At 36.6% G+C, this 12,065-nt stretch overlaps 1 protein-coding gene across 1 annotated transcript; it reads right to left on the reverse strand.

The window, feature by feature from the left end:
• Positions 1-29: 29 nt before the first annotated feature.
• Positions 30-11,163, reverse strand: LOC127617134 (xaa-Pro aminopeptidase 2-like). The gene is made up of 21 exons (XM_052089041.1): positions 11,034-11,163; positions 10,201-10,268; positions 8,702-8,812; positions 8,532-8,595; positions 8,291-8,395; positions 7,740-7,826; positions 7,355-7,498; positions 6,986-7,087; positions 6,799-6,880; positions 6,146-6,347; positions 5,328-5,417; positions 4,385-4,494; positions 4,056-4,133; positions 3,479-3,550; positions 3,308-3,368; positions 3,131-3,200; positions 2,831-2,935; positions 1,866-1,925; positions 1,696-1,772; positions 983-1,072; positions 30-701 (listed from the first exon to the last, which is right to left on the reverse strand). Exons 1-21 carry the CDS (start codon positions 11,080-11,082, stop codon positions 501-503), a joined length of 2,028 nt encoding a protein of 675 aa, XP_051945001.1. The 5' UTR covers positions 11,083-11,163; the 3' UTR covers positions 30-500.
• Positions 11,164-12,065: the final 902 nt, after the last annotated feature.

The raw sequence follows: 12,065 nt of genomic DNA on the forward strand, positions 1-12,065 counted from the left end.
AAAAGTAGTAGAGATAATGTAGTTCTGAAGTAATCTAATTTTAATAAATTATAATTAAACAATGATTGTCTCTGGTACATTAATCGAATTCCCAGCAAACAAACAATTCCGTATCATAATCTTATCTTTTTTTATTTAATACGAGCATGATACATGATAATATGATATTATAAATATTAACAACAGTTCAATTGCTGTGATTGTAAACCAGATGCTGTGATTATGCTATGTCAGCTTTCATATGCATGATTTTGACATCCAATGAGGACTGGTAAATCTGTTAAAAGTTAAAACTGCTTGTTGAAAAAAATAACAAGTCAAAAAGAAGAAATGTCAGACTGAGAGAAAATACAATATATTATATGCAACATATTCAGCATTGGAGCTTTTCTGTTTGTACCTGATGGTGATTGTTTAGCCTACCAGCACAAAGTAGCAAGAGAGGCAATAAAACTGAGCACTGTGGAGTGGCTTAATTCTTCCTACGTACAGTATGTCTTTTAAAGCAGATGATACAGTAAGGCAGAGGGCAGCAGTGTTGATAACAGTGTAACTGAGGAGATGACAGCTGAGGATTTAGCTGTAAGGAAGGGTGCTGTATGCTTCATCATCCAAGCATGCTCCTCCTTCAGCCCCTGCTTCTCCAGCTCGGGGCCCACCACACTGCGAATGGTCTCGTAGTATGTGTTCAACCAGTGGAGCTACAAGACAATACAACAAATTAAACATGGTCAGGCAGAAGCTTCACATTAACATGCATGGTTCATCCATTCGAATTTAAATTAATTAATGTTTGTTTTGTCATTGGCTTGCATTGCTCAAATGAAAATTGAAAATGAAGCTGCTCCATGTGCAGACATGAGCTAACTCACAACCCCCTCCAAATTCAAGGTGTAGTTCCACTGAAGTGTTTTTGTGGGGACTTTTCAAATGAAAGGAAACCAACACTAGCATACATGTTTTCTCTGCTTTGCACTATTACCTGCTCAGGGCTAAGAAGAGATGTGTCTATTAGGTTTCTGTCATAAGGCACCAGTGAAACAGTTTCAAAAGTCAGATAATTGTTGCCATACTAGAGGAACAAGATAAAAACAGGTAAATTGGTGAATTTAGGCATCATTTTTTTTAAAGGGACAGTTAACAATAAAATGAACATTCATTTATTAATTATTAATTATGTGTAAAAATTATTAAAGTGTTTCAATTAATTGAGACAAATAGGAGATTTTGAGAAAAGATAATGCGTAGAACACCCTTAACAAATGAAAAGCAGGTATTAATCTGATTTGCCTTTCATTTGTATTAATTTGCTCTGGTAGTTTCTGATTCTGAAATGACTTTCAGACTTGATAAATCAGTTTGCAGGTCGAATTTGATTAATTTGCATCTTGACTGCCATTTATTATGTGCATTTGGAGGCACTTCTCTAAATTTCATATTAATTTCGGTATGACATACATTCTTGTATGATACACAAAAGGAAGTGTTAAGCAGAATGGCACCATTCACTTTAATAGTATGGAAAAGAAGCAATGAAATTGCATGCTGACTGAAAATAACACATATGGTTATATGGGTTTGGAACAACATGAGGGTGATACAAATTTGTTTTGGGTGAAATATCCCTTAAATATATCATTAGGCTATGCACTGAATGTCAGAATTTAGAGTTTTGGACTCATTCATTTGAAGTACCTTTGTGGTAGCTGGAATAGTGAGAGCGATGTCCTCTATTCTTATACCAAAGTCATTCTCCTTGTAATAACCAGGTTCTAAAGGAAAGTTTTCAAAGACTAGTAAATTCCTTTATAGAAATGTATTATCATAATAAGACAATTATAATGAACTGCTCACTGATTCCTCACCTATTGATGTAAACATCCCCTCTTGAAATGGAATATTATTGGACTGAAATCCCACAGGCCCTATCAGAGAGAACACAATGAAAGAAGACAAACTTTGACATTAGCTTGGCAAAGCCTTGTCTGAACATTTAAACTAGTTTGTTGTTTATAAAGACATTCCAGTGAGACAAACAGGCAGCTAGTTTGTTATAAAGATATTCAGACAGACTGTCAGATAGATAGCCAATCAGATAAATCCATCTGTTGTGTGAAAATGGTAAGTCTGATCAGTTAGAAAAGACACAGCAACCTGAGTCAGAATAATCTGAAGGTCTGAGTCAAGTTTGGAGGATGTAGTGACAATTGATCATTTTGGTCAAACTCATCCCATTGGTTAAGCCAATGTTACTACAATGTTATTAAGACTAGTCAGGATGCTAAAATAAACAGAGCAATGTTTTGACCACAGAGCCAAAGTGTTAACCATTTTTGGCAGAATCAACCAACAAATGCATTATTACATTTACATTTATGCATTTGGCAGACACTTTTATCCAAAGCGACTTACAGTGCACTTATTACATGGACAACCCCCCGGAGCAACTTGGATTAAGTGTCTTGCTCAAGGACACAATGGTGGTGGCTGTGGGGATCGAACCAGTGACCTTCTGATTACCAGTTATGTGCTTTAGTCCACTACGCCACCACCACTTATTATAGTTGTCTACACACATTAACCTGAGACACGAGAAGGGATTTTAACACAGAAAAAACAAGACACTTCCATTTAAGAAGTTAAACTAGTGTCAGTGCAGTCACATTAGATGTAGAAGTTCAGTGCTATAGCATCAGTGACAGAATTTCTGAATGATTAGTTGATAGTTCCACTCTTTACTTGCTTTTCACTTTTAGACTGCTATCAGCACAAATGCATCAGGATAACAGTGTAACTGTTAGAATAACTGTTAGAACAGAATAAATCTTACATTCATGGACTCCAAAGTAGTTTCCCACACCATGACCTGTGCCATGACCATAGTTTAAACCAATTTCCCATAATGCCCTTCGTCCCAGCATCTCAATATTCACACCTAGGAAGGGGGTTAAAAACACAGATGAGTGGCCGGCACATAACAGATCCTTTAGTGGAAAGTCTGCTGCAGATAGGGGGCCCTCTTGTGGGAGAGTCATGGCATGGTTGTGTGTGTGTGTGTGTGTGTGTGTGTGTGTGTGTGTGTGTATTTGTATGCCTAAATGTAGATTGTGATTAAAATTTAGATCCTCACCTCTTGTTCCAGCAGAAAAGATGGTTCTTGAAATTTCAATATTTCCCATGAGCACCCTTGTGTATGCCTCCTTTCAGAATAAGACAGGGAGAAAAAAGAGATTTCTTTCTAGTGTTCTAAATTTATGCCTGCTATGCTCTGCATAATCAGTATCTCCGCCTGCCTGCTGTTCAGTACCTTTTGAAAGTCAGTGGGCACACCCCAGTGCACAGTACGCGTGATATCCGTTGTGCCATCCCTATAAGGCAAAATTAAATTTCTGATTCAGTTAACATAGATCAGAGAGAAAACTCGCATGTACTTCATCTCATCATGTTTTGCACAAAAAAGTAATACCATGACACTCACAGATACTGTCCTCCAGAGTCAACAAGATACATCTCATCCACCGTTAACTTTCTTGCAGTTTCATTAGACGGACTGTAAAAAATGGCCATTGTTGAATGATCAGGCTTTAAAAGGGACTAAAAGCATGACTATGTAGCAGTGGTGTTGCAAGGGTGGCCAAATTACTCAGGCCCACCCATAATTTTACAGATTACTGTATACTTTGACTTCAAATATCTGTTTTTAAAATAGTTTAAGAAATGCATAAATTCTGATTTCTGAATGTGTGCAAGAACTATTTGAATGTCTTTATGTTGTTAGAATCAATGTTAAAATCTATATTTTAAGTTACATTTTAGTATAATCAAAACAAGTCTGTGAGAAGCCAAACACTCGATTATTTCTATTTGACTGAGAACAAGCTAAGAACAAGTCCATGAATTTAATTTGTAAGATTAATTTGTAAGGATCTCAAAAATATCACATTGCAGGTTCCCTGCTGATTACGACTATTACTATTTGAATAGTGAACAAGGAAATATTGGGAAAGTAAAACATCATCAGAGGAAGGGGAGAGGAAGACAAACAAATTAAATACCTGTAATGGGCAAGAGCAGCATTAGGTCCACTTGCAGAAATGGTCTCAAAACTTGACCCTCTGCTGTTCTTTTGCTTACTGCCCATACACAATAAAGGGTTTGTGAGAGTGTGTCAAACGAAGAAAGTAAAATATAGCACAAAGTGATTTAGTCGGATAAGTTCCTGAATAAACATCCTTTGTTGATCCAAGAACATATTCTACTTGTTCAAACAATGTTGACCCTGAAATACAAACTTTGCAAGACGACTAATATTGTAGGAACAGAAACTGTGTTTTTCTGTTTGACTGGGTTCAGTGATGCAGTGTTTAGCTCAGCTGTTTTGTACCTGCGACACTGATTGACAAAATGTGCTGCCGTAAGCTCTGTCTCTTTGCCCTCGGGGACTTTCTTCTCAAGCCACAGCAGAAGCTGCATGACTGCGACTGCGTCCCTTACCTGTGGGGAGCCAGAGAGGATGTTCACCCATCGCAGCTGATAAAAACAAAATCACTGGCTCGAGACCAGACGGATGCCAGACGAAGGGTTTTATTCAAATGCAGTCAACTGTGGTCTGGTTCTAGGCCATAAAATATCAATGTTTGTCCCTGCTAGTGTTGCTATCATTAACAAAAATTCTACATTTTCTATAACTGAAGCTAATATATTTGGAAAAACTAACTAAACTAATTTATATTTTCATGATTCCAAAACAAACTTAAATTAAGTAAAAATTACCCAGAAAAAAAAGAAAAACTATTTTAAACCTTTACAACCTTCACTTAACATGAAAACTAAATATAGATATGCCACTAGATAGTGATAATGTTAGACATTCAGAAGAAATTTCATTTAAAGAAATGTTATCTATATAATTTAACTCATTCATTTTGACAGCCCTTAAATACTATGAATACATAAAAACTAAAAATATTAAAAACTTTAAAGTGAAACTAAAAAACTATCAAAAACTAAAACTGAAAAATATAGCAGTCATAAGATTGAAAACTAACAAAAATGACACAAAATTAAAAAACGTTACTAAACCTGGCCCTTGCACATTTTTAAGTCTTAAAATCCCAATAAAAGTCAATAAAAATTATCCCAAGATGTTTTTTTATGGAAGTTCTGTGATAAGGAAAAATTCAGCTGGTCACCTAATATGGATTTATGGTGTGTTAAAATGCCATTCAATCTAGAAATTTTGACAATACATGATTGTATCGGTAGTCATAAGGTTGACTGCCTCGCAAAAGTCATTTGGGGATCAGATTGTGTATGTGACGTCTTACGTGAGCCTCTTTGAGAATACGTTGCTCTGTCGCATCTTTCACTGCTTTTGTGATCAGCACTGGAGAGTAAGTGCTGGTCAGTAGATTTTCCTTAAAGAGAGGAAAGTAGTGTAATGGTCCAATATTTTGCACACTTCATTTGTAAAGTACATACAGTAGTCTAAGTTTGATGGACTGACAAAAGTTTAGATTTAAAAACTTTATTAATAAAAAATTGGATTGCATTTTAAGCAATAGTTGCATTGGTTCAGCAGAGCCATGTCAACTAACATCTAATGCGCTATGTAACAATCTGAGTCATTAGCCTACCCGAATTCTGTTTACTGTATATGCTGTATGGGCATCCAAGATAACAACCCTGGGGCCAACAAGCAGCCTATGAGCCCTGACTGAAAATCTGGGCTTAAAAATCTCTTCTAAAACATTGAAATAACCTGCAAATTTTAGGTTTTTGAAAAATGTAAACAAAATATCATTATGAGATTCTGCAAGATTTAAAGGTCACTAATCAAATAAGCAAATTTGTGACATTGACCATGTTAACTCCTTTATAATAAAGGTCAGTTTTGCTTGCTTCCAATGAAACGCACAAGATTATCTTTCTGCTAGTTCGAGTGCATGCTGCCATTACAGCAAAGGGGGCATGCCAAATACTAAGAAATTATGGAATAACTCACTTTTTTAATTGTTCTGCTGATAATATAATTTGCAATGGAATTGGATTGCATTAGAAAAATGCTAAATTGCATTTTCACTAGTGGTCTCAGACTTTTGGCCCCCACTGCACCAGTACTTTATAATTCTGATTCAAGTCTTACCTCAAGAGTAATGAGCTCATACAAGGCCTGGTTGGTGTACTCTGTACCCACCCACACCCTCACATTGGGTCTCTGTAGATATGACTGTAGGTATGAGCGCACAGAGCTGTATTCAAGAAGCTGCACACAGTTGGCCTGGTAGCATGACGTATTCAGATACTCCTTTAATTCTTCGGTTATTCGCTCAGTATGCACAAAGAGCCTGAGAAAGGAGAAGAGTTAGTCACTCTACACCAAGTACAATGAAGAATTTGGGCACTTTGGGAATCTTAAGTCACACTTAAATTGTCTAAATGTAAAACCATTAGATAAAAAAAAAATATATTTTTGACTTAGGTTTTATTAGTGAATGTATGAAGTCTGCTCTCAAGTTCACACAGGTGTAGCTCATCACATTAAGTATGGACATGTCCCACTCAATTTGACATATAAAAAGTACTTTTTTTTTCTTCGTAATTTTGAATAATATATCTATTATTTTATTTGAAACCTAACAATTTTTTTGGTGATCAATCTTTCTTTATAATAAAGGCCACTTAGTTTTGTTATGCAAAGACATTCATACATCTTTATTGGCTTAATGTTCTAAAGCCTTTTTAAACCACTAAACTGTATGTGCTTTAAATATGAAGCAGAGGAATTTGTGGACTTGCCATATTTCATCCATTGTTAGCAGAGTGTAGGAATAGAAGAATGGATTGAATGGGATGTCGTTGCCTCGTAGATTAAACAGCCCTGAAAATAGAGGCACACGGATCAATGTTTGATCCGAGTATATCCTCTGGACATTGATTGACAGCCTGCATGAGATGGCTTTGTTTTGTAATGTAGGGCACTTACATGCCGTCTCATCCAAAGCTGAAAGCAGCACAGCGGTGGGCTTGTATGGATTGTCATTCATTTGGGCCCGTATCTGCTCAACTTTCATCGGCCAAGTCCTCTCTGTACAGACCAACAAACACACACATGCACACAGTCATCTTCCATAACCTTAGTACTTAAAAGTGCTCCATTAACCTTCTCCAAAATAAGAGTAACATCAGATTAGAATATCTCCTTTGCCTACTGCCATCATGATCATTAATAGATGTATCTGGTCATTAAAGATTAAATAAGAGCTTTATTGCTCTGTTTGTCATGATCTTATGATACTTTGTCCTGCTTACTTGCACTTATCAGTCAAGTGACGGTGATAAGACATGTACACACCGATGATACTGTCAGGTAAGCGTGTAGGGTTGTCAGGAGGCAGAGAAGGTCGATCTGTCCATATTTTATCAACCAGGTTATCAGGCATAGATTTCAGGATCCGGCCTGATGGAGCCAGGTTGGTGTTGTAAACATCAAATGTGTCTGCGGCAATAATCAACAATGACCAATTGAGTCAGGACTAATTTTGGTAACAAAAAAAAAAAAGAACTAAAAGTTGAGGTGTGTAATTTTTCAAATATACAGATTAGTGGTAATTAAACAAAAAATATTTTACAGCAGAATGCTGTGATTGACCAGTATATAGTCTGCACATTAAACTGGGATTAAACTGCACATTCAACTTTTTGTTATGAAAGAGGTTTCATTGGCTGTGCTTGCTTACCTACAGAGAAGAGGAATGGGTCAAAGCCAACCTGATGTCCCTCAGGGATCTCTTTGATCAGCCAGTTGGTTATGATGCGAATGGAGACTATGATCCAGAAGAGTTAGACCAGCAAAGTGTTAAAGAATCAGCTAACAGTTCATGTGGATGTCAGTTTAGAGCAACATCAGAAGAAAATATTATACTACAAATATTCAAATAATTAGACACAGTCTTCAGTGAAATAACATTTTAAAATTTCCTTTAAAGACACGTTTTAAGATCTTTATACGGGCTTGTTTAGCTTTATTTAGACTACAAATTCATCAAGATCATTGACTTCCCAACTGAAAATTCCCATGCTGGGTAAGGCTGGTTTCTGCTGGATGATGCTGGTCTTTGGAGAAGCTAGCTGACCATGGAAAACTTGCTGGCTAAGCTGGTTAAGAAAGGAGACACCAGCATACCAGCCTCCCAAACACAACATATGCTGGTAATAAGCAATTCTAGTCTTTTCAAAAGGGTTCTCCCCATATAAATGTAATAGTTTGATCTTAAAATTGGCTCCTCACCATCTCTCTCTAGCTCCCAGTTACAGTCCATTTGTCTCTCTGCCTGAATCCAGTAGCGGCTGTCAGTCCACAAAACTGCCTTACTTTGTGTAATAACTGCTGTGCCTTTGGTATGAGAGAGACAGAATATTGTTAGTTATAATAGAAGACAGAGAAGGTCATTTGTCAAGGATCAAAGCAGAGGCAAACATAATGTGACTGAGAACATTGATACATTTATATTATGATCAGTAAAGCACACCTGCAGAGCCAGTGAAACCAGACATCCAGGCCAACCTTGCATCTCTAGGGGCGATATACTCACTCTGACAATAAAGTCACAATAAGTTAGTGCAACAAAGTTAATGTGTGTGAATGGAAAAGAGAAGAGAAGCGAAGAGAAGAGAAAAGAAGAGATGAGATGTTTTGTACCAGATGAGAATCTGTCGCAGGGAGGATGTAGGCAGAGACATTCAAAGGACTCATGGCTGCCCTGAGATCTTGAAGCCTCAGTGATGTGTTTACAGCTGTTGGTGGCAGATACTGCAACAACAGACATTAACCATTTAATCCAAGCGTTACTGAGCACAACATTAATTTAATGTACCTATCATATCAAAAATGCTGTTTTTAAATATCACAAAAATAAGTTTTCAATTATACAGTATTTCACATATTCATTGGACACCATACTCAGTATTCAATCTATTTACACCAGTAAAAAAATTATTGGACACACCTAATCAATATTTATGGGTCAAAATAATAGTCACCAAAACTGTGAAATAACACAAATGTAAGTATGGCAATTATGCATTAGTCCGAAATGTTAAACAAATCAAAACTATCTCATATTCTAGCTTTGTTTCAAGCTCTGCACACAGCTCTGGGCATTCATTCTCTCAGCAAACTTCATAAGGTGCCACCCGATATGCTTTGTATACATTTAAACTAAACATTTGAAAGGATATTTCACTCTAAAATGAAAATGCTCTCATCATTTACTCACCATCATGCCATCCCAGATGTGTGACTTTCATTTTTCTGCAGAACACAAACAAAGATTTTTAGAAGAATATTTCAGATCTGTTGGTCCATACAATGCAAAGTAATGATAACCAGAATTCTGAAGGTCAAAAAGCACATAAAGTCAGTCAATTCGAGGAGTCAATTCAACTCTAGTGATTAAATCCATGTCTTTGGAAGCGATTTAATAGGTGTGGGTGAGAAACCGATCAATATTTAAGTCCTTTTGTACTATAAATCTCAACTTTCACTTCCACATTCTTCTTTTTTGTTTTAGGCAATTCACATTCTTTGTGCATATCGCCACCTACTGGTTGGGGCTAGTCAAAGGTGGAGATTTATAGTAAAAAAAAAAGGACATAAATATTGATCTGTTTCTGAACCCCCACCTATCATATTGCTTCTGAAGACATTGATTTAACCACTGGTGTTGCGTGGATTATTTTTGTGCTGCCTTTATGGGATTTTTGCACCTTCATACTTCTGGCCACCATTCACTTGCATTGTATGGACCAACAGAGCTAAGACATTCTCCTAAAAATCTTCTTTTGTGTTCTTCAGAAGAAATAAAGTCATACAAATCTGGGGTGGCGTGAGGGTGAGCAAATGATGAGAGAATTTACATTTTTGGGGGGAACTATCTCTTTAAGTATACACCTTTAAATCGAATAGTTTTAATATCATGAGAAACATAAATTCAGTCAAGTTTGTCTAAACTTTTGACTGTTAGTGCACAGAGGATCTCTAGGTAATTATGGACTCTATCATGATACACATTTTACTCAAACTGAATTCCACTTCGTTTAGTAAAGAGAAAACAATCTATTTATAGGTCAAAGAAAAGTGTTTTGGAATGTGTTCTCTGTGCAGCAGAATTGAGTATGAATACATGGGTATAAGAGTACCGGAGGAATTACAGAACAGTTCCTCTCGCTGCCCAGCCCTTCCTCAGCCCACACTGCATGTCTGCTGCCTGTAATGACACGCGAGATGAAACACACACAGGACAACACTGTAACTATTTTCACTCATTGTCAGCACATTTAGAGAACAAAGGTGAGCACTCTTGGATAAATAACACTCTCACTCATGCCAAGATGACTGTTGTCACATGTCAATGTTATTGAAACTTTCCCAGTGGAACTACACGAACAGCTTCATATGAACTAACAAACATGCACAGAAGTTTCCAAAACAATACACGAACAAGCCAAAAACAGTGCACGCTCAGATAATATCATCATACACTGAATGAAAGAATATTTAAAGCAAGTTAAGTTTATTTTTGTAAAAACCTTTGTATAAAAATTCTTGTTTTAAGCATAAATCTAACTAAACGTTTAATTAAGGTCATGAGGCTTACGTCTAAAGCAAGAAAAAACTATATGCCAGTAAGGAAAGAAACATAAACATAATTTAAGAAATATTAGCTGGAAACAGTATCTTAATCAACTTTGTTTCTCTAATAAAGTTATCTTGTTTTAAGGATGTGTAGATATTTGTCTTCGAAATTAATACAAAACAATGATCAAGAAAATGATTTTGCAGTGTTTATTGAGTGAATAGCAAAAGAGCAAACAATTTACATTTTTCTGCAACACGCATGACACAACAACAGATGGTGAATTCAAATTGCCTTAATGAAAGCCTTACTCATACAGTGCACGACACTCTCATTCTTTTGCATAGTTACACCATTAAGATGACATTGCCATCACACAGATATTTTTTTTTTTACCTCCAAGAACCACAAGACATACAGCCAGTCTCCAACCTGAGAAGTCCATTTTAGACCATCTGCTCCAAGCACATCCGCACACACAGTGTGACAGCGGGGCACGAGTGTCTCTGTTTTGTGAGTATGTGTGTGTGTATCTTGATTCAGAGGAGTGCTGATCAAAATCATGTGCAATAGCTGAGGGGAAGAACTTTGGCTGCAACTCTAATGTTTACTTCTGCAATAAAAGCATGTAGTCTCTCCCCTCTATGCATTTAAGTTTACAGTGCACTTACACAGGCATGGCAAAGCAACTGCAGGCCATACAGTAAATTATCACTAACCTCTCCTGTTACATTATGTATACTGGCATGTCATTGAACTCCGCTACACATGTCCTCTTCTGCTAACTCACTCTGAGCTCAAAACCTCAGTCTCATTCCGCCTTATCTTGACTGACCAGGATCTACAAGAAGTTTAGAAAGTTTTTCTGGTAAGTTCAAAGTTGTGTACATGTATTACTCTATTGCATACTCACTTAAAGAGATAGTTCACCCAAACATTTAAATTCTGTCATCATTTTCTCACCCTCATGTCAGAACAATGTCAGGCCGCCAGAACAATGAGGAGGCTTTTGACCCATAACTTTTCAATCTACTGACGTGATGCTGCAGCACTGTTAAATTAATTGTGATTTATTTATTTATTAAATAAGTGTACAGAGATCCTCTACCCACAATATTCCTGAGCAAATGATCACAGAATTATAACCAGGCGATATCGTTCTTCCTCGCCTATCTGTTTATGATTATGGGTTTCAGGATGATGGCCAAATATCGCAAATAGAAGCACTTCAGTTATTTTGTTGAGTCTTTATCCAACGATGGAAGAACCTGAGCAGACTAACCTGAAAATCTATGTAGCCTATTAACGTGAACATTATTTCACAAATGGCCTGCACAATGCTTAACAGTTTATCATGTATTATGTACAGTATGCATTAGTTTATTAATTGAAGTATAAAGTGTTACCCATTTTACTAGTATTTAAAAT

This window comes from Xyrauchen texanus, chromosome 23 (assembly GCF_025860055.1).
Source record: "Xyrauchen texanus isolate HMW12.3.18 chromosome 23, RBS_HiC_50CHRs, whole genome shotgun sequence".
Classification (NCBI taxonomy): Eukaryota; Metazoa; Chordata; class Actinopteri; order Cypriniformes; family Catostomidae; genus Xyrauchen; species Xyrauchen texanus.